At 51.2% G+C, this 25,922-nt stretch overlaps 1 protein-coding gene across 1 annotated transcript in view; it reads right to left on the bottom strand.

The window, feature by feature from the left end:
- The window catches only part of VWF (von Willebrand factor), a 135,936-nt gene that overhangs the window by 31,165 nt on the left and 78,849 nt on the right, over positions 1-25,922 (bottom strand). The window contains exons 21-37 of the mRNA XM_022577360.3: positions 23,843-23,989; positions 21,535-21,675; positions 21,279-21,392; positions 19,303-19,459; positions 18,595-18,753; positions 17,801-17,936; positions 15,156-16,510; positions 13,648-13,764; positions 13,427-13,567; positions 12,992-13,135; positions 10,082-10,246; positions 8,986-9,029; positions 8,494-8,671; positions 6,427-6,647; positions 4,834-5,026; positions 4,302-4,643; positions 2,338-2,537 (exon numbers count right to left, since the gene is read on the bottom strand). Of these exons, the coding sequence (XP_022433068.2) occupies positions 2,338-2,537; positions 4,302-4,643; positions 4,834-5,026; positions 6,427-6,647; positions 8,494-8,671; positions 8,986-9,029; positions 10,082-10,246; positions 12,992-13,135; positions 13,427-13,567; positions 13,648-13,764; positions 15,156-16,510; positions 17,801-17,936; positions 18,595-18,753; positions 19,303-19,459; positions 21,279-21,392; positions 21,535-21,675; positions 23,843-23,989 (3,954 nt within the window). The remainder of the gene's footprint in view (positions 1-2,337; positions 2,538-4,301; positions 4,644-4,833; positions 5,027-6,426; positions 6,648-8,493; positions 8,672-8,985; positions 9,030-10,081; positions 10,247-12,991; positions 13,136-13,426; positions 13,568-13,647; positions 13,765-15,155; positions 16,511-17,800; positions 17,937-18,594; positions 18,754-19,302; positions 19,460-21,278; positions 21,393-21,534; positions 21,676-23,842; positions 23,990-25,922) is intronic.

The following is a 25,922-nucleotide window of genomic DNA, read 5'->3' on the forward strand; positions in this document are numbered from 1 at the left end:
CCCCGAAGAAAAGTTTTCTGGGCTTTATTTTTCAGTTTCAAGAAAATACACTTAATGAAAATGTTCTTCATATTAGATTTTTATTTCCTCTCTACTTTGAAAGTCAAAGCTGGACTGGCTGGATATTTGTCTTCATCCGTTTAAACTATATTTTCTGAAATAACTAAAAACGGCTGTGTTCCCTTCCTAGTTTTTTATTAACTAACTTTATGTCGCTTGATTTTAGAATGTATTTATCAGACTGTATCTATGTCAAAATACTGCACTATTTGGATGCCCTCTTCATACAACTCTGATGCATATTCCCATGTGTGGGACTGAATGGGGCAGGGAGCAGGGAAAAGGGTCAGAGAGGAGGAGGGGGGAAGGGGGCAGAGACCCTAGGATAAAATTCACAAGCCTCCCGCCCTCGGGTCCCTGCAGACACCTGACTCACAGAGAGCCAGAAATGCAAACCTGAGCTTCCTTCTGATCTCGAGGATGCCAAGGAAGGGGGCAGAGACCATTTCTGACTGCCTCTGAGAGCACCTTGCCACCAACGGCAAAACCAGCCTGAAATGACCACTGGGTGTCAGCACCCCAGGGCAATGGTACATGTCATCTGCGCCCAGCGGGAGCCCAGGAGCTGTGCACGTCAGGGAGAGCCGTGTAAGGTTTTGTCAACTCTTTGGGGAACATTATGGTACCGCCAGTTACTTAACTTGGCCAGCTGAAATATGGCAGTAGAGCGCGACTGGGCTTCTTTCCTGGTTTGTTACACTGTGAGAACAAACGGGATCCACTGGGCTAAAGCCCAGCAACAGAACAGAGCCAGTGGGACCATCCAGGTAATCGCCTTATTGGTGCCATGCTCACACGGACACCCAGTCAGCTCAGAGTTTAGCTCACAGTTCCCGTGAGACCAGTGGCAGGGCTTGGACACTATAGGGTGACCTGGTGTAGTGCATAGGGTCTTTTTAAATCACCTCTTGTCATCTGAGCCTCAGTTTCCCATTCAGAGGGACATGTAATAATTACCCTATGGAGCTTTGGGGAGAATCAAATGAAATGGTCCATTTCCTAGCTTCTGATGGCAGGGACAGAATAGTGTAATCCTGGAATGACTGTTTTCGTCATTCTCCAGTTGGTTAGCTAGCTTCACCATGTGTTCTCCCAGTTCTGATTAAATACAGTGTTAAGTCACCTGACCTGGTCCACTTAGTGATGAAGGTCTTCCTTGGCGATGATGGAGATGTTAGGTCTTGAGTGCAGCCCATGGTCATAGAACACATCCTCCTTTGCTAGAAGCCAAATGTGCTCCCCCTCTACCAGGCTCTGTGGTATCACTTCCAGTTTGAAAGGCAGGACCACTGCCCACACTCACAGGTCCACAGACACACACCGCCCCAGGTGCTACAATACACACATGGGCAACTTTGAAGAGATACGACTGCCATCTGAGTCCAAGATGAGGGAGTTTGGTAAATAAACAGCCTTTCAAAATAATGATTCCTAAAAGGCTAAGAGAACTGATGACTTGATGACTCAATGACTTCCAAGAAAATCAGCCCAAAGGGGACCTAGCAAAAGGGAAATTTCATGTATCGAAAAGAGCAGGCTCTTTGGAATCAGACAGAGCTTCAAAGAATAACTCCAACTCCCAACCCCATCGCCTACGAGCTGCATCCATGGGCAAGGTACCAAGCTCTCTAAGCCTTCGTTTTCTCATAGGTGTTTTGTGAGCATTTATGAGCGGGGATGCTACACACACACACACACACACACACACACACACTTCTATAGTCTGATAAGTCTGAGAAGCAAAAACTTGCAAGGTACATTAGCATATCAAAAGCTCTAAAGAATCCTGCAATAAAGAAACCTGTCTAACCTGCTTAGCCGGTGTTCTTTAAAACCTCTTGACCACAGGTAACTGTCAATACCTTGCCTGCTACACACACCTTTGAAAGACGTTGAAATAATGAATATATATGCTTAGTACAATGTTAGGTACCTAATATATCTTAATAATGGTAGACATCACCATATAAAATACTCTTTTCCCATCCCCTCCTGGGTTCCCAGCATTCTATTAAAATGGATATAATGATAAATATAGTAATGGTAGTAATGTGTTGTTACACTCTGGTGTTTGTTCACACAGCTAACCCATGACAGATCCGGGTTTTGAACCAAGATGTGTCTGACTCCAAAGCCGTTATGCCGTACCGTCTTCCCATCCCTCGGGGACCCCTCCCGGAGAGCAGAGCCCTGCAGCCAAGGTTAGAAGGGGCCAATCACGGGTGAACACTTCCCCCTACTGGTCCCACGGGGGGGGCGAGAGGCCAGGGTTCCTACCTGGTGCCGGATCCCATCGTCACCGACGCACTGGGTGCAGGCCTCCTCGGGGACACAGCTGCCTTCCAGCAGCACTTGGTGCAGGGGGCAGAAGCAGCCTTCTGAGGGATGGTCCCCACAGAAGCTCGAGTTGCCCTCACATTGGCGGGGGCAGCCGCGCTCACAGTGGTTGTAGACCAGGGATGGCGGGCACAGCACAGCTGCAGACAGAGAAGGGGGTCACCCTCAAGGGTCTGCACCAACCAGAGGAAAGTGGTTCAGCTTCAAGGCCGTTGATCATCTAACAAACTTGCTGGGGCAGAAACCGCTAGTTTCCACCAATTTTCATTCTCTCCATCTTTCATAGAAATAGACCTTCAAGCCGGGCACGTGACCACTCAGAATAAAGACTACATTTCCCAACCTCCCTTGCAACTAAGTGCAGTCATGTGATTACATTCTGACCAATGACCTGTAAAAGCAAGTGTAGACTCTTAACAGCAGTTTCTAAGAATCATTTTTTGAAAGACAGCTGCCTCTCTGGCCCTTTTCCTTCCTTCCCCTCATCCCGCCACTTGGAATCTGGATGTGATGGCCAGAGCTCCATCTTAAACCATGAGGAAAAAGCACACCCAACTGAGGACGGAGCAAAGAACTAGAATCCACTTCGAGACCCAGAAAGAGCTGGGACTGCCTCCCTCTGATCAGCTGTGTGACACAGAATTTTACTTCTCTCTTACTTGTAGCCAAATTTAATCCCAAATGACGATGTGAACCTTGTATCCTTAGGAAGTTCTATGGTTCTTTTCTTCGAATACACATATATTTAATGCTTCGAAAATTCTCTTAAACTTAAATAAGGAATCCACAGCTATGGAAGGCTGCCCTGGGAGAAAAGCTACAAAGTGATCCACTTCTCCCAGTCTGGTCCTGCCCAACCCCTTCCTCACATTTTCACGGTGCCAAGGCAGGTGGTAGGGAAGGTTTCCAAGGATTTAGAGCACCAAAGACTTTCCTATAAATGCACGACAAATTGCCTGGAAGTAGACAAATTAATAAGCAGAGAAGGTGTGATCGGTAACTCAGAAACTAACATTTTCCCCTTAATCTGCAGGTAGGTAGAAAGGAGACTGTGTCATCCACGGGGACTCGGAAAACCAGAGCCCCAAAGACACCTGGGGGTTATCTAGTCCAACTATCTCATTCCAAGATGCTGAAACTGAGGTCCAGAAAGACTAAGGAAATAGCTGATGACCCGCTGAGCTGGGGCTACGATGCCCAAGTCCTCCAGCCCCAGTTAAAGCTGTGACAGCATTATAATAATAAACTCGGAGACTCTGAGATGCCTGTACACATTGATTTCCCTCAAAAAAAGGTCAGGGACTACATTAGAAACTGAGGATGCTGAAGTTCAGCGTTCTTATCACTCCGACACCCCCTGAGAGCAGGAGCCATGTCTGATTCATTCTGGTGTCCCTGACATGTTAAATATTAAATACATGCCAAGTCCAAGTAAGGAAGCTGACCTTGGGAGGCGTCAACACGAGCAATCCTGTGGCGTTTGTAATGAAGAAGCTTCTCGGTATTCAAATGGCAAAATTCCACTCACACTTCAAAATCCTGCTCAGGCATGGGCTGCTCTGTGAGCCTTTGCTAAAGCCTGGTGCAATTCCAAATTCGAGGTGACTGACTGCTCAGTCTGTACTTTGCTGTTGCCGGGATGTGTCTAATACATTAAAATCACGTTTGTATGACCTGCAGAACTACCGCTAGAAAGGACCATGCTCTCATTTACATAGAAATTCTATGTTCAAATTACTTATACGTCTACCATCTTATTTGATCCTGAATGGAATCCTAGGAAACAGGAAATGCAGAGGTTTTGATCTTCGTTGCCCGGATAAAGAACGTGAGGCCCAGAGAGGCTGAGCAGGTCCCCCATTCGTTGGTCTTCACAGCGTTTGGGGGTGCCTAAGGAGACTCACCGCAGAAATCAGGGGTCCTCCAGTCGACACACACCCCCTTGGTCCGACAGAGGTGGGCATAAGAGGCAATGGCCTCACACACTTGCTCCTGGTGGCAACTGTCCTGCTGGCAGATGGCATGAAATGTGGCCGGGGCAAGGACCGCGTGGCACTCGGCAAACAGCGCCGAGAGAAGGACCTGGCAGTGGGAGCCCCTGGAGACGGGACATGGCTCCTCGGGACCCAGCAGGCATGTCTGCCCCGGCTTCTGCACCGTCCACTCCTGGACCAGCGTCTTCCAGTCTGAGGTGACTGTGCCATCCCTCAGCATGAAGTCATTGGCCCCATTCTCATCACAGATGCCTAGAGAAGCAAGGAAAAACATGGTTAGGAGCCCAGGGTGCCAACCCCTTGATGCCGGAGACCTGGCCATTCTCCATCACCGCCAGCGTCTGAACCTTACTACTGGACCCAGAAATAGCAGTGGCCAAGGGCCCTGAGGAGAGAGCAAGGAGGGTGTATGTCAGGGAGGAGAGTTAGAAGATATTCTTACCACAGAGACCGTACATCTTTGAGGCAAAGGTCTTGGGGCTCAGCTGCAGCTGGAACTCGTTGTTTTGTGGGGTGAAGGTGAGGATGTGGCCCAGATGGTTGAGTCTGACCTCATACATAATGGCACCGTAGACACTGACCTCCATGTCCCCACCCACGTAAGGGGCAGAGACCAGCCTCCCATTCACCACCACCTGCCCAAAGAAGAAAACCACCCATCAGTAGCCAGGGCAACAAGGAATCCTAGGGTTTCACTCTTAGCCACTTTCCAAAGCTCCTGACGGTTCCTACACATTCACCCCACTCAAGTCCACTGTTATCCACAAACCCAGACATTTGGCAGCAGCTCTTCGAAGACAAAGGAGCTTTGCAGAGCTTGGCAAAAGAGTGGACTCTTATAACACTGAACAGACAGCCATGCGTCTGGAACTCGAAAGCCCAGGGATTAAGAGGAAACTTGAGTCACTCTACAGGGAAGATGACTCCTCAAGAAAAGCTGGGGAAGTTGCTTACTTGCCAACTGGTCAGTGCCCTATCTCCAGGAGCATCTAATAGGACTACTTTAAGCATTTGATTTGATTTGATTGACTAGCTCTTTGGAGGCCCCACAATATATCTTATCAAACCTATTAAAATATACTCACATCCCACAATGAATATAATTTTTGCTGTAAAAATTTTAGAAGGCTTTTTATCCTTTTTTTTTTTTTTTTTTTTTTTGCGGTACACGGGCCTCTCACTGTTGTGGCCTCTCCTCACTGGTGTGGCCTCTTGCGGAGCACAGGCTCCGGACGCACAGGCTCAGCGGCCATGGCTCACGGGCCCAGCCGCTCTGCGGCATGTGGGATCTTCCCGGACCGGGGCACGAACCCGTGTCCCCTGCATCGGCAGGCGGACTCTCAACCACTGCGCCACCAGGGAAGCCCGCTTTTTATCTTTTTGATTTTTATATTTTTGTCTATGAGCTACTCATTTAACATATGACGAGCTGTGATTTTTCAGCAATCACTGTGCACGTTCAAGAATTCTTGCAAGAGGAGAACATCTAACCCATAAGCTGCTTTCACGAAATGAAATATTTACGATTTCTAAATGAACGTGTAAAGAAGTTGGCATAAAGCAACCTCTTGTAAACATTTAATCAAACATTTATTTTTTATCAGTTTTGCAGTTTTCTTTTTGAATCTTGGGTCCACACATTTTGTTTGGGCCCAGAATATTTTCATAGGCCCTAAATATTTTCCTTTGGAAGCTTCGCAGGCCCTGGGTACAGGGCACGTAATGCCTGCTGGGCAAACAGCCTGGTGTCACCCCCATTCTTCTACCAGTGCCAGAAACTGGCACGACATTCATCACAATGTAATGCTATCGAAAATGGACCCTTTCTTCCAAATCTGGACCCAAAACAACATGAAATTACACCACGAGGGAGATAGCAATGAGCCCCTCCTACAAAGGTGGCGCTCTGCTCACGGGGCAGGAGGCCGAGTCCACAACAGGGGCACCAGCTAAAACCGGCTGCCACCGGGTCCATGTGGCTTCCCCGAGGGTCTGCCGCTGCCACGCTACAGGACTCACAGAAAGCACCTCCTACCTCCATGTTGCTGCGGAGCTCAACCGAGACACCGTTATGTTTCACCTCGATGGACTTCATGCAGGCCTGCCTTGCCCTGGCGCTGCAGGCGTCATTATGGAGCAGTACCTCCAGGTCTTGCTCCTTGTTGTGAAATAAGACATACGAGCAGTTGCCAGTCAGCTTGAAATTCTGCCCATCAAAGGTCACGATGTGCCGAGTAGAGCTGCCAGTGCAGACACCTGGACGGAGAGAGCAAAGGATGGATATGACCTGCCCAGACTTCCTCTCCTATCTCCTCTGCTCTCTTTGGACTGACAGGGAGACTTGCGAGTACATCTTTCCATAGACTGCTGACATTGAAAACCATGTTAATGCTTCACATACGGAAAACAAAGAGAATCAGCTAGGATGGCAGTAAGGAAAATTCAAAATGGAATACAAACAGATACGATTAAAAGAATAATGTAGGTAATGAATAACGGAAGCACACAGAAGGGAGCGGGGAAACCAGCCTAAATAACTTTGGGGAAAAACTTACTATATACCCAGAGGCTAAAGACAAAAAGAATTGTGCACAAATGTGTACTCTAGTTAGTAGATCTGTTTTTCATAAAGGTATTTGTTAGCAGTTCTGAAACTACTTTACGTGTATTCTGTGTAGGGTCTACAGAGGAATGATGGCCTAGGGTTGTTCTAAAAGTGATCCTGGGCTTCCCTGGTGGCGCGGTGGTTGAGAGTCCGCCGCCGATGCAGGGGACACGGGTTCGTGCCCCGGTCCGGGAAGATCCCACATGCCACAGAGCGGCTGGGCCCGTGAGCCATGGCCGCTGAGCCTGCGCGTCCGGAGCCTGTGCTCCGCAACGGGAGAGGCCACAGCAGTGAGAGGCCCGCGTACCGCAAAAAAAAAGTGATCCTAAGAGAATTTCTGCTACACAGTAAGGAGGACGTCAAAAGAGAGAGAGAAAGAGAGCCTATGAGGGGTTGGATGCAAAAACAAACAAATAAATAAACAAAAAAAATAACAAAACAAAACAAAAAACCCAGAAGGATGGCAGGGTGAAGCAGCAGACGGCGAAGGAATATAGAATATGCAACTGATATCAAAGGACCGCTCCTGAGAGCTGGTAAGAAAAAGCAGCTCCCTTAAACACCTGCCAGGCCATTGAGTGCAGGGCCTCTCACAGAAGCACCAGTCATATAAGAACTTGGAGAAGCCACTTCCAGCTCCTCCCTCTCTGGGCTCCAAGCTGGAGGGAGGCTGACTACACCCCTTTCCCAGGCCAGGAGCCCACACAGGGATTAGGGAGGTGCTTCAACGCTAACTCAAGTTCAAAGTCTTGATTATTGCCTGAGAGTGGGCATCTAATTACCACATTGAGACCGCGTTTTACGACCTAAAGCAACCATAGAACTCTTTACAAATAAACAGAAATAATATGGGGTCTGGTAGAGTTCTCATGCAGGCAAAAAGGAAATTTATCCCACTCAATAACCTCTGAAGGGAGAGATACAAGACACAGCTTTGATTTCAGCCCACAGGTTGTGTCTGTCCATCATAAGCAACCCGATGCATCCACTGCCGAGCAGGGATTTGCCACAAGCAGACATTTCTCCCAACCGTGAGACAGAGGCAGCCCACCCCACAGATGAGTGCTCCCCACAGGTCTGCATGGGATGGAGTTGACTAGGTCCTCCTATTAAACCAGGCCACCGTGATGGTACACCCTGCATCCAACGCTCAAACACCTACAGGTATGATGGGGGAGCTTCCTGCGGGCTTCTCTCTCACTGCTGCACCTGCACTGCCTAGACCCCCTAAGGGTGACTCGTCGACAGCCAAGCTGAGCACTGACCTCAGAAAATCAATTCTTCCTTCTGGTTATGCATTATCTGGGGAAGTGCCCTCCAAAAGGCACAGGAAGGGAACAGGGAGCCCTGGGACTGAATGGAAACACGTCCCGAGGTCACAAGAGGGAGGGAACATGGGTGGAGGGGGAAACGGGCTTCTGGTCTACCTCTCTGCACAGCCAAGCGAAAAGCACTGCCCCTCGAACACCGTCCAAGCTGGAGAAGCAGAGGACTCACAGGGGCAGGTCCAGCGGCAGCCACAGGCCTCTTCCACCCTGATCGGGGACTGGCTGTTGGGGCAGGAAGGCCGCAGCTGCTGGTCACAGTTGACCCGGTGACTATTCAGCAAGGTCTGGCCATCTGGCAGGCAGGTCACCGTGTGGCACCGATCCGGCAAGGTCCAGATGTCCCCGGGCTGCAGAGAAAGAACCAGGTTCAGGCAGGGAATGGAATGAGGCACTTCAACATCCACCAGGCAACTGACCCCCTTGGAAAACATAGAGACTAGGCCTTGGGCCTAAATGGCAAGGAGACAGGATACAGAAGATAGGATTTACAGGTGGATCCACCCCAACCACGACCAAAATTTAAAAAAAAAAAAAAAAAGAGGCTATAACGGTAAGAGGGAGAATTGGACCCAGACCAAAGGAGGAAAAGTTTACCAGGGGAACGAGGGCCCCAAATATACATTCCTGATCTTTCCTTCAAAGTCAACGGAAATGAACGTACCCTCCTCTCATTCCCGTCCTCATCCACGCAAACACTGATGAACCCTGAAACAGACACAAGCAAGATCTCTGTTCCCACCCACCATCCAGAAATTCTGAGCCATTCACTCGGCTACCTGGCTGGTCCTCGAAGCTGGATTAACTCTGAAAAGAACGTGAGTGGGTTTAGCAGTGAGGATGCAGGTACAGGAGATTAGGAGGACGTCATCCCGTGGTTCTTTGTGGTTAGTAGTCATTACAGTGACACAACAGTGATAATATGGCAACAACCACAATCAATATCTCCTTGTCCTCTTTTGTATATAGATCAGTGCCTAGTGAGGGGAGGAAAATGCAGCAAGAGGCTGAAAACTTAAAAGAGATCAAGATTCCTACCTGGAGAGCTATCACCTATCAAGAAAGGGCAATACCTCTGTAGCAGGTTTAGACTCACAGCTAATTACATTAGGAAAATATAGAAAACCAGGTTCTAAAAAAAGCATGTATCGTAAAAATAAAAAGTTTCTAACCTGAAATCAACTTAAACTATAGTTTGATGTTATAGTCTATGTTATCGTATTTCTTTTTTTTTTTAATCTTTTCAGTTTCGTATTTTATGGAAGTATAGTTGATTTACAATATTGTGTTAGTTTCAGGTGTACAGCAAAGGGACTGTTATTTTTTTCAGATTATCTTCCATTATAGATTATTACAAGATGTTGGATGTAATTCCTCGTGCTATACGGTAAATCCCTGTCGCTTTTCTAAAGCCCTTTATACCCATCCTGATAGTGACTGCAGGGCGTGGGGAAGAGGTCCATGATCTAAGGATGTTGGAGTTCCCTGCCTCTGTCTTCCACTTCTTCGACCAAGAGCCCTGTGCTCAAGTTAGCATGGACAGTAAGGATGGAAGGAGGTCTATACACAGAGAACTTTCTGGTAACCCCTTGGAGGTTTGCCTTACAACCTTCCACGAGTAGACACTTACAGGTCCCGGCCTATAAAACAAACTTACTTCAAGGCCAAATCTTGTATATGAGAACCTTTGAGTCTCTAGATGGGTTTGGTTGCTTTTGTTTCTGTTTTGAGGGGGATAAGAAAAACATGCCAAGACTCACCAGAGCACAGCTTGTGGAAGAAGGAATTGCCCAGGGCGACCATGGTGGGGAGGTCTTCGATCCGCTGGAGCTGCACCACGTTGGAGCTGGCCCCTGGGCCCGCCAAGATCCCCAGCTGGGCCAAGTCATACCCGTCTCCAACCCCAATGGGGAACACCGCCACTCCTAGGGTTACAGAGGAGCAAGAAAGGGTCTGTGTCAGCCTTTGGCCAGGTGGGCTCAAAATGCGCTGGCCTGAAGCTACACCCAGCGTGTGCACAGAGCCTCATGTTTTCCAAACTGGCCACTCACACCGACCCTGTGAGGAGGGCATTCAGTCAATCAACAAACGTTAGTGAGGTCCTGCTCTGTGTCAGGTACTATTCTAAGCAGTGAGGATACTGTAAACCAAGCAGATCAAGTCCTGACCTCATGGAGCTTACACTGGGGAGAGACAGACAACACACACAGAAGTAAGTAAATATCTAGTATTTCAGACCTGGATAAGTGCTTAGGAAAAAACAAGGTGGGGTGAGGAGGATAAGAGTTACTAGGGTAGGGGTGAGGGTTATTGTTTCATACAGGATGGTTGGAGATGTGTGCGGTGAAAAGATGAAGGGCAGAAGGGGCCAAGAGGACATCCTGAGCACAGAGACAGTGCGTGCAAAGGCCCTGGGGCAGAAAATTGGCTGCATAGTCCAGGGAGGCCAGAGCAGAGAAAGCAGGAGAGGGACACAGATCATGCAGAGCTTCAGAGGCCACGGGAAGGACTAAACATGTTCTCTGAATGAAATGGGAGCCGGCCGAGACTTGAGAGCAGAGGAGTGACATGGGTAAGCTGACTTCAATGTTTAAAGGGTCACTGCAGCTGCTCTGCTGATTATGAACTTCGGGGGCAAGGATAGAAGCTCGTAGAAAGCTGTTCCAGGTAGAAAGCTATTACAGTAATCCAGGTGAGAGATGATGGGGGCTTGAACTAGGAGACAGTGGTGGAGGTGGTATGCAGGTGACATGGCGTGGTGGCGTTCCCAGCGTATTCTGAAGACGGAACTATAGTTTGTTGATGGACTGGATGGACGTATGAGAGAAACAGAGGAATTAAGGACACTGAGGCTTTTGACCTGAGCAACTGGAAGGATGGAACTGCCATTTTTCTAAGATGGGAAAGACTGTAAGAAGAGGAGATTTGGATGTGAGGGTCAGTAATTCAGTTTATGCTGAGTTGCCTGTTAGAACATCTAGGCGGAGATGTTCTAATTCCTAATCCAGACTGGAGACAGGAATTCTTAAGTCGATCGTGCATAAATGTATCTAGACGAATGACACAGACCACCCAGGAGGTGAGTGTAAGAAGAGAAGAGAAAATGTCAGTCACAGGGCTTAGCCCGGGGTACGTGCGTCTACAGGTGAGAAACAGGCTTTGAATGGTTCAGTGATGTGCCCTGGATCATGTCTGTTTCCTCCAGACCACGGCTGCTTCCTTTCTCGATGAAAGTGTTTCTTTGGATTCTTGATACTAAAGGAGAAAAGTCTCCATCATAAAATTACCCCAATTAGTTCTCCAGAAAGTTCTAGGTATTTGCAGTTTGCTTAAGATTAGAGCTGATTTTCTGCTAGCAGCTTTTCACCTTTTCTAAGCTGGTTGTATCACCCCAACGTACATCCTTTCAGGGTCCTTTCCCCTAAAATAATAGGTTTCATCAATAGGTCACATTCATTCATTTAACAAACGTTAAATGGCCACCTATTTTGTGCATCATGCACAGACGATACAAAAATAAGCAAGATTTTGCCCATGCCTTCAAAGAATCCCTAGTTTGTGCAAGAAACAGATATATAACATAAAAACGATGTGGTTTGCGCATTTTGAGTAGTTCCAATGGTACAGAAAAGGGAGTGAATAACTCTCGGGAAGACATCAGAGGAAAGACAGAGCGGGGTTTTGAAAGATGAGCCATGCTCCAGGAGGCACGGGAAGGTGTCACGTCATGTCATCCCACTCACCCAGCCCCCCGCCAGCGCGACACTGCCTGCCCCGGCTCACGTGCTGTTGCTGTACACAGCACAAGCTCTCAGAAGGCACCGAGGCTCGGGCACACCTGCATCCGTCCCCTTCCTAAAGCAGCAGCCTTGGTCTCTTGTCCAGCCTGCACCCCCAAGCCCCTTAGGCTGGTACTGGACAGGGGCTCAGAATACAGGAAGGTCTCCGATGGCTCTCAAAGCCCCAAAATGTATCACTCTAGCCTCAGAGTGGAGAGAGGCTAGGGACACCACAGGCGCGGGGGCATGACCCAGCCCTGAACGCAGAGGGAATATTTGGAGAAGTTAGAAGTTACAGCCAAGGTCTTCCCTGGTGGTGCAGTGGTTAAGAATCCGCCAGCCAATGCAGGGGACACGGGTTCGATCCCTGGTCCGGGAAGATCCCACATGCCGCAGAGCAACTAAGCCCGTGCGCCACAACTACTTAGCCTGCACTCTAGAGCCCTCGAGCCACAACTACTGAGCCCGTGTGTCACAACTACTGAAGCCCATGCGCCTAGAGCCCGTGCTCTGCAACAAGAAAAGCCACCACAGTGAGAAGCCCGAGCACTGCAACGAAGAGTAGCCCCTGCTCGCCGCAACTAGAGAAAGCCTGTGCGCAGCAACGAAGACCCAACGCGGCCATAAACAAATAAATAAATAAATAAAATACATTTATAAAAATAAAGTTACAGTTGAAAGCATGCAGACACATGAAGGATAAACACACATTTATTACTGCTTGGTTTCCAAATAACACAGGGATTGGGCAATTTCCTGCTGCTTGAAACCAGGCCCCATGTGGGTATTAAGTATTCAAAATCAGCCAGGACGTCGCAAAGTAACCACCGCCCACTCTAACAGTTTGCGGGTAGCAGTTTGCGGGCGTAGGACTGCACCCCCGACACTTACGGTTGGCTCTGGCGGCAGCGGCAGCCGCATCCAGTGAGTCCGTGGAAGTGCCCATGACCAGGATGACCACCACCTTCGAGGCTTCAGGCCTGGCACCGTGGACTTGGGATGTGACATAGCGCACCGCAAAGCCCAACGCGTTCCCTGGAAGAGAGAACGGGCCACACAGTCAGTCCTGATGCGGGGAAGGTGGGTGTGAGGCCGGCTGAGCATCCTGCCTCCAGGGGGAGCCTTAGGTCATCGAAACGAGTAACTCAGAGACTCAGAGAGTCTCACACACAAGTGAGATCGATCGGGAAGAGCACCTTGGCCCTTGGTTTACAGGGAAGAAAACTAAGGCCAAGGAGCCAAGGGGCCGGCCGGGGTTAACCGGTCACTTATGCCAAGAACTGGGGCCAGACGCGGCCCCTGCACCCCAGCCCGCCAGCGCGTTACCGATTTGGCTGGGGCTTCCCTCCTGCTGCATGTGGTCCACGAGGCTCAGTACGTGGGTTTTCTCCAGGGGCATGGTCCACGGCACGTCGATGGTGGTGATATTTCCGTACTGGAGCACCGACACCTGGGTGAGCTGAGGGCCTGACAGGAGAGGAAGCACAGAAGTCACACTTTGAATCAGGAAGAGCCCCTGAAAGCGCCCCTTCGGGCGCCTCACTCACCTATATTGGCTCTTGAGATGAAAGCCTTGGCAAAACTCTTCATTTCGTCAAAGTAAGAAGCTGGAAAGCTGGAGGAGCCGTCCAGGAGGAGGACCACATCCAGGGGCTGGCTGCAGTCTGCAAGGAGAGCAGAGGGGAGCAACCAGGGCTGTGGGGGACTGGCACCAGGCCCCTGCAGCAGACACACACTCAGTGGGTGTGCAGGGCGCTGCCGACCACGTGGCGCCACAAAGGGGAGGCGTGTCCTCCAGTTCTGCACCTCGGCAGCTGGCGCCAGGCAGCAGGGAAGGGGGCCGTGAGTCCCCGGGTTTGGAGGCACTGGGGAGACTCCAACTCTACCCAAAGGCAGTTTAAATGCTACAGATGGAAGCAAGAGGCATCCTCCCCTCCATTTCGGGGGCTGCAACTCTTCTAGAACTGAGTGAAATACTGGAGCAGAAAACAGGCAGATGACAAGAGGAAACAGAGCAGCACATCCCTGGAAGGTGGGCTTGTGTGTCCTCAGGTCTCACGGGGCACGCAAGGATCTAGAAGGGGAACCGATTAAAAATGCCTAAAGCTCATGTTAATGTTTGGGAACAGGGTCACGATCGCAGTGAGGAAACAAACTCTGGCCCAAACACTGTTCTGAGATTTGATGATGCTATTACTGAACTAGCACGAGAATTTAGATAAATCTGTGGCTCTGATGAAAACAAAAACAAAGAAACAAAGGCACGGATAACGAGTATGGGGATCAAGAGGCCGTAAAAGAAGGCTAGTGATTCTGGGGCGTCCCAACCACACCAAGTCAAGATGTTAAAGAGCTAGGCAGTGATGCGTCGTTAGTATCAGTTAAGAGGTAATAATCACAGCAGCGGAGCCAAGTCATTTTTGAGCACTTGCCCAGTACTGGGTACTTAAGCGTTTTTCAAGTGCTAGTGTTACCAGCATTTCACAGGTGAGGAGGCTGACGGACACAGAGGCACCTGCCCAAAATTACCCCAAAACTATTATTGCAAAAATTACCCAGCTCATAGGTGCCAGAGGTGAGATTCAAACTAAGGCAGCCCAGCTCCAGAATCTACTGGACTTCCTGGCCTTGCCCCGAAGAATGTCAGGTGCTGAGAAGAATTTTATCCACCCAGCGTGGTAAAAAAAGCTGATAGTCACCATATTTAACAGGTTACCGCCAAGGCAGGGAGTGGAATTGGGTGGGGATGAGGCTATATGGTAAAGCAGGACTTGTGTTTTTTTTACTTCATATCCTGGTTTTGCTTACATCTTAATAAGCTTGCATTACCTTTGCATTTTCAAACTCAGACAATAAGAAAAGGTCCTTCCCCCCAAACAAAGATCACAGGTGCGGCTCCCTGAACGGGAGGTGAGGAAACGCAGACACTCTGAAGGCAGGGGTCTGGCCGAAGGCACAGAGCAGGGAAGCCAGACCTGAACCTGAGAATCGCGTCTCCACCAAGGCCGCCCCCAGTGCCCCCAAGTCCTCGCCCCCATGCAAGGCGCCCACATACCTGAGACGGGGGCGGGGGTGGGGAGATGCGGCCCCTCTCTGGAGCAGCACCTCTGCAGCACCAGGTCAGGAGCCTCTCGGGGGAGCGTCTCGAAGTCCTTGATGAAGATGGGGGCCTGGGGCCAGCTGATCTTCTCCAGCTCCGGCACGTCCACGCGAGGCCCCACTCCGATGGGCACCACCTGGATGTCTCCGGGCATCCGCCTGATCTCATCTGAGGCCGGGCTTCCCGTGACCATGTAGACCAGGTTGGGTGCCTGCCCCCGGTCCCCCTGGCTGGCCGAGAAGCTGTGCTCCGACAGGTACTGCAGGGCCAGCCCGGTGTTGGTCCGGTTGCCACCCCGGTAGCGGATCTCCCGCAGCCGCCGCATGACGTCCTCCTTGGACTGCGCCTCTCTGAAGGAGTGTTCCACGGTCACCACGTACGAGTACTGCAGCACCGTGACGTGGACACCGTCCCGGCCCACGTCCATCTGCCGGATCACCTCCTCCAAGAACTCTGTGCTCCTGTTGAAGCTGGCCTCGCCCACGCTGTCCGACCCTTCCAGGAGGAACGCCACATCCAGGACCACGGAGCTCCTCCTGGGTGCCAGCGTCACGGGGACCTGGGCCGTGAGCGGCCGCTGCGTGGGGGCAGGCGCTTCAGGGGCGAGGTCACAGAGGTAGTTGATGATCTCATCCCTCCGCTGTTCCAGCTCGTCCACGCCGCTGAGCACAAAGGCCTTGTTCTCGGGGGCCTGCTTCTCGATGAGGCGGATCTGCCTCAGGCTGGCGTGGGGCCCGATGCCCACGGGGACCATGACGACCTTCTTCTTCTTCAGGCCCTGGACGTAGCGGACCAAGTTCCGGGCCAGCCTGGGGGGCTCCTGGCTGGCCGTGAGCAGCAGGGCCACGCGGGAGGCCTCAGGCCGGTCCACCTTGCTGAAAATCTGGAAGAGCGTGTACTTCAAGACCTCGCTGGTGGAGGCCACCTCGCTGCCCGCGTACTTCACCTGCCCGGCGATGCGCCGCAGCTCCGACGGCCGCTTCCGGTCCTGCAGTGCGATGTAGGCGTGGGAGCCATCATGGTACTCCACCACGGCCACGCGGATGCGCTTCTGGGAGATGTGCAGACGCTCCATCACGCCCACCACGAATGCCTTCAGCATCTCGAAGTCGGCCTCAGACAGCTTGGAGGAGCCGTCCAGCAGGAAGACCAGGTCCAGGAGTTTGCTGCAGAAGAAGTCGTGCAGGGGCGGCTCCGGCGTGTCGTCCACGTACGGGGTGGTGAGGTCAACCGGGCCTTCTGTGGGGGGCACCACCAGGCCTCCCGGTTCCCTGCAGGCTTCACAGGTGAGGCTGACACCATCACAGTGACTGCAAGAGGGGAGAGACCGAAATGGTTCAGGAAGAACCTCTGGGCACTTCCCAGCCCACTGAACCCGAGCCCCCAAGGAACACTCCCCACTCGAGAGAGACACCACGTTTAACATAGTCCCCAAGCAGCCCCCCTACACACACACACACACACACACACACACACACACACTTCCCTTGAGTTTTGATCCCCTTGAAAGCCAACGATTTCACCCACCCTAGGACCTGAAAAAGAATCTTTCTTCTTTCTTAGCAATCCACACAGCCATTCAAAGTTGGTTTATTTTCAACCTATGTCTCTAGCAACATAAATATTTAATTATAATCCAAGCCTTCTCCCAAATATCTCCAAAGACAAACACTGCTTTAAAATGTTTAGGCTGACCAGGCCTTATAAATGTTCTATCAAAGATAAATGTTTTTCAGTATTTATTACAACAGAATTTAAGCTGCATGAGTTCTGTACTATGTTAACATGTTGGGCCCTAAGGAAGAGAGGAAAACAGGAGTAAAATCACTTCAGAGAGATGAATAAAGATTCAAAATACCAGCTTGATCCGGCAGAATAAAGTATTGGGAGTGGTATACGGGGGTCTCCAAGATGTTAGACAGAGAGCGACAGTGACTCACTCATTCTTTCTTGCAATGGACCCACCGTTTACCCCCATCATGTGCCAGGGTCTAGCTATGCTCCACACCCAGCCCCAAGCCCCACACACAAATTCTCACCCCGCCAGGCCAAATTTCCAATCCCCTGGGCACTTCTCTCTTTCACCAGTGTCCTGGAAAGTGGCAGGCTCTGCCAGACCACAGGAGAAATCAAGCTGCCTGTGACGGAGACCCACACAGGCTAGAACCTTCTCCTTCAACCCCGGTGGGAGCCCGGGGGCAGTGACCCATGACTCCCAGTTACAAGAGCCGCATCCTGGGACCTTGGCCATGGCCTGAGGTGTCTGTGCCCCACTGCAGAGTCAGGGGCTCCACCCCTCTTCCTGCCCTGCATCCCCATCTCCAGTAAAAAAGAAATCTGACTTCCATAGATGCCTGTCCCCGGACTAGATGCCACCTCCAAGGATAAGAAGAGACCACGTCCTTCCTTCAGCAAGAAGAGGTAGAAAACCTAAATCTCTTGAGAGATATTTCCTGGAAAAGAAATATAGCCTGTCCTCAAAGACAGAGAAGCAAAGTAAGTAAGAACAGGACATTCTTCCCCAAACCGACACTTCTGGGCAGGCCCCCAGGTTAGACAGTAAGACCCATCACTTCGGACAACCAGGGGGACTGTTTTACCAAATCTGGCAGCGCTCAGGGTCCCCAGGGTTCAAGGTGATTTTCTTCCCGGGCGCTAAGCGCCGGCCGGCCGCCTCGCACACAGGGCAGTCTTCAGGGTTGACGCAGGTCTGCAAAAGCTCATCTAAGATTTTCCCTGCATGAGAAGCCTCTCGTTAGGAGCCAAAGTTCTCACCTTTCCCACAAGGAAGACTCTCCTTGCACTAGAAGGCCTGTCCCAGCTCTGCCTGCCTCCCCCAAGGGTCCCCTCACAGCTTAGGGAGCATCCTTCTTTCTGAAAAATTAGGAGGGGGTGTTCCTTCCCCCACCTCGCCTCCTCCAAACCCCAGGACAAAGCAAATCTTATCTCCAAGGGTCTTTTTGCTCCTCCACCGAAGGAGATATCTGATAACTCTAGATCTGTGCTATCCAATACTGTAGCCAGTAACCACATGTGGCTGGTTACGTTTAAATCTCAATTAAGTAACATTCAATAAAATTGAACATTCAATTCCTCAGACACATGAGCCACATTTGAATAGGACTTTCCCAGCACTGCGGAAAGTTCTACCAGAAAGCGCTGCTCTAGATGATACGCCCATAAATAGACCCCAGAAGCACTGCATGGGAGCTCAGCTTGACAAAAACCACAGCTGGCCTGGCTCTGGTGGAAGGACACGGAAACACGACCTAGGGTAGTGGGGCTGGGGACAGGGCGCCACCAGGCGAGGCCGAGAAGAAGCAGTGCAGGGAGCCAGCTTTCCTGAGGATCATCCCAGCCCCGCACCCCTTCCCCGCGGGGGCCAGGGCCTCACCCGGAGGGCAGTGTGCGTGACAGCCCTCCACACACTGCACGGGGCAGGCCAGCGGCTCAGGGTGCTGGCACGTGACGGGACAGGCAGGAGCACAGCTGTTGTAGCGCCACTCACACTGGTACCCGCTGTCCCGCAGGTTCCGTTCCTCGCAGCTCTGGGCTGTGCAGACCCCAAAACAGGCAGGACCGTTATTAAAGCACCGGGCAACCCTGGGCAGCCCCAGACAGACGGCCCCAAGGAGGGGATGAGGGTACTGGGGAACTACGGAGTCGCCCACGTGAGAGGCGTCTAGGCTTTGAGAGCCCCTGAGCCAGAAGCCTCGTGGTTCTGAATCCATTTTCCTTATAAAAATGATCAGCCACTTACATGCAGGAAGGAAGACACAACATAAATGTCTGAGCTGCTTGACCACGATGGCAAATGTGATCGTGTCTAATCACAGACACTCTGACCACCTTCTTCTCTTCGTCACTGCTCCCTCTTCTCCATTTCCTTGAATCTCTCTCCCCATTGCTCTCTCCCCGTCGCTGTCTCCAGTCCCACGCCTCCTCATGCCCATGCATGCCTTAACCCCCTTCAGCCTCGGCCATCACCCCCGCATGGGTCTCTGTCTTCTCCCCCACCAAGGTGCCCTTCCTCACCCCCCAAGGTCTAAATGCGCGAGGGGGGAGGGGCGTGTCTGAGACCACGAGGGACAGCAGGACTCACGACACAACGTGGCCGTCCTCCAGGCCACCACCTCGCCGTGCCGGGCACACACGTGGGCGTAGGCAGCGATGGTGTCGCAGAAGCAGGCACAGTCCCCGACGGACTCGCAGGAACAGGTGTCGTAGATGCAAACATCCAGGTATGGCTCGGGGTCCACCTGCAAGGGAGATGCAGGTGGCCTGGGCTGCACTTGGGGACTCTGGCTCTTGGTCTGGGCGTGAATGTTCCAGTGGTCAGAGGAGGGACAGGGGCTCCAGGCAGAAGGAAAGATGTGAGGCAATGGTCCCAAGGAGGAAATGGGTAAAAAGGCAGAAATCCTACGTTCTTATGTGGAGTCCAGCAAGAAAAGGGGAAAAAAGAAACCTTGCTAGCCTCTCCTAGAAGAGATGTGCCTGAGAATTTTTCAAAAGAACATTCCTTTCTGTCCATCTGTCCACGTACCTGCTCAGCCATCCATCCGTCCCCATAAGCCACTCCCACCCTCTTGGGTGTCTGCGTGTTTTACATAAACACCACACACACACACACACACACACACACACACACACAAACACACTCTTTCCTGGCCTCCACTCAGCAAAGAGACTGAGGAAACACATCAGGACCACTCACGCTGTCTCGCTGAGATGCTACAGGCTAGCGTGCTGGACCGCGGCCGGCCCAGTGCTCCTGGACTCCGACCCTAAATCTCCCCGGAGGGGAAGCCCACCGTTGGTCCGTGCTCAGTCTCAGGAGCCACCTCTCACCTTCGGCTGCCCCAGACATGCCCCCCACACCCACCTTGTTCAGGGCAGTTGTGGTGAGAATGAATTCGGACGTTAGGCCGGTCACTGTGCCCAACAGCCCCGGTTTCCCTGACCCTTTCACTGTCTCCGCCCTTCCAGCTCAGGTGCCTCAGGTCTCCACCAAACCAGGGGATCCTAAGTATCCTTCGGGTCCTGAGGGATTAAAAATCACTGGATGGACCGAAAGAGCTGAGACACAGGTGTTCAACCAGTCACTCCCACGAGGGAGGTGCCACGGAGCAGCACGTGTGTGTACCTGGCTGTGTGTGTGTGTGTATGTACATATACATATACACACATGTACCCACACATACACAGGTGTGCGTATATACATTCATACAGAGATAGAGAGAAAATTGCATCGAAGCTTGTTTGGGGAATTCCTTGTCACCTTGTGAGATAAAGACACAAAAAGAACCTGCTGTGGAGCACAGGGGACCGTACTCAGTAGTGTGTAACGGCCTATACGGGAAAGAATCTAAAAAAGACAGTGGACACATGTCTATGTACGACTGGTTCACTTTGCTGTACAGCAGAAACTAACACAACATTGTAAATCAACTATATTCCAATAAAAAAAATGTTTTAATAAAATAAAATAGAAAACCCACAAGGACCTACTGTGGAGCACAGGGAACTCTGCTCAATACTCTGTAATAACCTAAATGGGAAAAGAATTTGAAAAAGAATAGACACATGTATATGTATGAGTGAATCACTTTGCTGTACATCTAAAACACAGCATTGTTAATCAACTACGTTCCAATATAAAATAAAAATTAAACAACAACAAAAGACACCGAAAGAAGCCATAGAGTGCAGGCTGAAAATCTTGCTTCAAGACCAGAAAGGAGTTTCCGTGAGACAAGACCTGGGAACGGGGGCAGCGGCGCGGTGCCCGGGGCCAGAGACACGGTGGGCATGGGAGAAGGAAGCTCCCGCTCTGATGTCGGAGACAAGATAATCTGTGGGCGACAAACCCTAAGACTGAGGCTGGAAGAGCAGCAGCATTGGATGCCCAGAGAACCATGCAGAAAAATGACCTGCCGGGCACTGCTCTCCTCATACACCCTGTTCTTTCTGTTCCCCAGCCTGAAGCCAAGAGAGGCGAGCAGCTGCAGACGATTTCTGAGGCTCCTGGAAGCATCCACAGCTAGAAGCGCCTGCCCCCGGGGGCCCCGCCGCCCTCACCAGCCTGTTGCACTCCCGGAAGATGTCGCTGGTGAGGACGCTGCAGGAGGAATCCACCATCGTCTGCTTCAGGACGTTGTTGTGGCAGGTGGCAGGGGATGGGTCCAGTGTCACCTGGGGAACCGGGCAGGAGTACACAGATGGACCCGGAAGAGTCAACCCGGAAGGGCTCCAAGAGGCCCTCTCCCCAAGCTCTGCCCCCGCCAACAGGCCATAGCACCCACCGCCCACGGTCCGCACCACGTCCCCGACCTACTTTCTGGGTGTCGGCGCACCGCGGGCTCACTTTCCAGGAATTCCCAAAGTCCACGGGGTCTTCCTCCACTTGGAGGCTACTGCTGGTGAGGTCGTTGTTCTGAATGCCGTCAAAGTTCCCACACAGGCCACACACCTGCTCCTGGGGGACCAGTTGGGAGCATAAGCTTTGCAAACCTCAGAGCAAACTCTGAGTCAGGAAAGCGAGGGTTCCAGGCAGCATGGGAGGCAGGCTCGCCTGAGGAAGAGGAAGGTGGGAGGGGACAGGGAGGGAGACCAGGGTGACCAGCAAAGTCTTGACCTTGCCAAGGCCTTTGCCCGGCGTCCACAATGACCTCACGTTAAGGTTAAGGAAACCAAGGTCATTCACAAAGAGAGGCAGCCCGCCCATGTCCCTTGGATGGCCAACTAGGCCTCCAGGGCCCTGGTGTCTGCAGTATAAACCATCCGCTGCCCCAGTAAGGGTCTGAGCAGAAGAGGCGCTGGTCCAGCATTACACCAATGAGGGTGTGAGAAGTCTGAGGGGGGAACGTTCTAGTCCTACTTGACCGTGGACAGGTGAGTCCCTTACCTAAACAACTGCAGCCTGTTCGGAGCAGGCTGGCCAGCACTAAACACCCCCAGGGCTGACATAATATCTTCCTCAATTCCACGTTCACCTATCATGGGCTGCAGGACACAAGTCCTGACCGACTAACGAATGAATGGGTGGAAACCATCACATAAGAACCCTGGACAAAACCGGAGCTATTTGGCCTGGAAAAGAAAAGATGCCATGCTCTTAGAACAAATTTGGAGCCCTGCCTCGGGACAAAGAGACGTGACTTATTCTATTTTGCTGGGAAACATGGACAAAAGGACAGAGATCTTTACATGGCCCAACAGCCCCCATGGCACGGCCCCTGCCCCGTCCCTGCCCTTGTTAACTACCAGTCACCCCAAGCCCCTCCTCTCCAGCCACCCTGGCCTCCGTGTCCAAACACAAACACCGTCCACCTTAGGGCCTTGGCACCTGCTACTCCATCTGCCTGAATTCTCGAGTCAGGATATTTACGTGGCTCCTTCCCTCCCTTCCACAAAGACTCCACTCACACCCTTTGAGACAGGTGTCATCAGACCAACCAATCTAACACACACAATATCCCCACTAGAATATGATCTCCACCAGGGTTGTTGTGGACAAAACCATGGTGCCCGCAAAGATATCCATGTTCTCATCCCCGGAAGCAGGAATATGTTACCACACGTGGCAAAAGGAACTTTGCAGGGGTGATTGCGTTAAGGGTCCTGAGATGGGAAGACTGTCCTGGATCATCTAGGTGGGTTCAGTGCAATCACAGGGTCTTATAAGGAGCACAGAAGTCAGGGTGAGAAATGTGATGTGACAGGGAGAAGCAGAGAGAGTGGAAGACGCTATGCTGTTGGCTTTGACGATGGAGGATGGGACCACAGCCAAGAGATGTGGGCAGCCCCAGAAGCTAGGAAAGGCAAGAAGACAGATTTTCCCCTAAAGCCACCAGAAGGAATGCAGCCCTGCCGACCAATTGTATACTTTTGACCTCCAGAACCAGAAGATAATCTATTTGCGTTGCTTTTCTAAGCCACTAAGTCTGTGGTAATTTATTATAGCAGCAATAGGAAACTAATACGAAGTTAAGATACATATAAATATATAACTATATACATATGTATATATATTTATATATAGTTCTTTCCCTGCTGTGTCCACAGTGCCTAGAACAGTTGCTGGGAAGGTCTGTCCTGCCACCAGGGCAGACAGAGCACTTGTCACATTCATGCCCGTCAGAGAAAATGAAGTCCCAGCAAACCATCGGAACCTGGACGGATCCTGCGAGCCGCTTTCCCCAAAGCAGGTGCCGAGCAGTTTCACTGCAAGCGTCGGCCGATGCTGGCCTGTGGCCCCGTGGGAGGGTGCACCCGGAACGCTCTGCAGAGTTGTGATAACATCACGCATGACCGTTTGCCTCTTGAGGTTAAGAAACCTTGAGAACAGCTCTTGCCCGATCTTTTCTTTCCTTTCTTTGTGGATATAAACTGCTTGCCTAGCAAGGCCACTCAAGGGACTGTTTGCAGGGTCCGGGAACCCTCCCTCTTTCTCAGAAAGAGCCTGTCTCGGGAACAGCCAAGGTGAACGCTAACCCTTGAGTCTTATTTGCAGCGGGAGGGAGGCTGGACTAGGTGACCACCCGCCCTCCCCCAAGACGGCGGGCGGGGGCCGCGGACTGCTGCCCAGGAAGCTGAAGATGCAACCGGACAGGATGAGGGGGAAGCGGAGAAGGGCCACCCACCTGGTAAGTCTGCTTCAGGAACACAGAGATACCCAGGTGGCGGTCCCAGACCACGGAGAGGGCCTTGCCCAGCAGCACAGTGATGTACAGGCCGGACTCCACCACCTCAAAGTAAGTCTCATCCTTCATGGACCTCTTCACGCTCACCTGAGGGAGGACGCAGGGTGAGATCAGGACAGTGACGGTCAGGTGTAAGGCCCGGCTCCACCCGCCCCACGGCCCTCCAGAGCCGCTGGTCATTTGCCCCGTTCGGCCAGAGCTGCGTCCATCTTGCCTACCTCTCTCCAAGAATCCTAGGATAAAGAGGTGGTGGCAAAAACATAATTACGAGATTAAAAATACAATGAAACCTACTGGCAGAAGATCACCTATCACGTCATGAAAAGAATTTTTTGGACACTTGATCATTAAATACACATGGTCCCCTAAAGATGTTTTTAATGTGGTGATGGTTTTAAGCACCTCTAGGCAACTGATTTAAGATGGACCTAGAGACTGTCATACAGAGTGAAGTAAGTCAGAAAGAGAACAACAAATACCATATGCTAACGCATGTATATGGAATCTAGAAAAATGGTACTGATGAACCTAGGGGCAGGGCAGGAATAAAGATGCAGACGTAGAGAATGGACTTGAGGACACGGGGAGAGGGAAGGGTAAGCTGGGACGAAGTGAGAGAGTGGCATGGACATATACACACTACCAAATGTAAAATAGATAGCTAGTGGGAAGCAGCCGCATAGCACAGGGAGATCAGCTCAGTGCTTTGTGACCACCTAGAGGGGTGGGATAGGGAGGGTGGGAGGGAGACGCAAGAGGGAAGGGATATGAGGATGTATGTATACATATAGCTGACTCACTTTGTTATACGGCAGCAATCATTGTAAAGCAATTATACTCCAATAAAGATGTTAAAAAAATAAATTAATTACATAAAATAAAATCCCTTATTGGCTTATTAAAAAATAAATCCACCCCTTTATTAAAACGAGCACTAGATTCTCCCCTTTCCTCCCATCTCCCACTCGAGTTGCCGTCAGCAGGAGTCACAGCTGAACAGGGAGACAGGGAAGCTCGGCGCTGGAAGCAGGAATCCCAGACTTCAGCCCCCAAAGGACCTGAGCCCTTGACTCAGCTGACTCGCTGCCGGTGCCGAGCCCTCCCTGCCCGTTTCACGGTACTTGGCTGACCATATAACCCATAAGACTGAGGCTGACGCTAAGAACCTGTCACCCCTTCACCAAGGTCCTCTCCCTGGGGACACACCACAGGCAGAGCCTCCCACTCTATGTCACCACTGTCATCTGTCCTAAGTAAAACTGTCCCTGAAATGGACACGGCTGACCCAAGTCAACAGGTCCTGCTTGCTCCACAGCTATCTTCTCTAAGGGAGGAGAATCCACCTCCCACCCCCTGGTATCAGCGGGGGATCCTCCCGGACCGGGGCACAAACCCGTGCCCCCTGCACCAGCAGGCGGACTCTCAACCACCGTGCCACCAGGGAAGCCCAGTGGTGGGTATTTGCCAGAAGGTAGGATGCGGGCTGAGGCCACAGAACAAAATGAAGATATGGGGAAGGGGTGAGCCCAGACCCAGGTCTCCCAGGTACCGATGTGGCCAGACCAGCACAGCTGTGCTCCAGGGACCCCTGCCACTTCAGACGCAGGTTCCTGGGCCTCACCCAGACCTGAGCCAGGACCTCAGGGTGGACCTGAAGGTTGGTGTCTTAAACAAGGTCTCCTGGGTGGTTCTCAGGTAGACCTCTGAGAGCCACTCCGTGAGCTCTTAGCACACAGGGCCTGAGTCTGTGCACTTTGAGCTCTTTAGCAAAGATTTTATCTAAAAAGAACCGAAAAACATAAAAGAAGGTAAAAATCCCCCCAAACACCATCATCTCCCAAAATATATATTTATATATGCGTGTGTATATATAACATATTGGATGTATAATAAGTGTATATACTTGTATATATACTATATATGTGTATATATTATATACATGTGTGTATATATTTTTGTGAATATATGTATACAAGTGTGTATATGTGTGTATACATTAGTATATAATATATAATGTGGG

Source organism: Delphinapterus leucas, chromosome 11 (assembly GCF_059928025.1).
Source record: "Delphinapterus leucas isolate spDelLeu-1000000601 "Yukka" chromosome 11, BTC_Dleu_Yukka2, whole genome shotgun sequence".
NCBI lineage: Eukaryota > Metazoa > Chordata > Mammalia > Artiodactyla > Monodontidae > Delphinapterus > Delphinapterus leucas.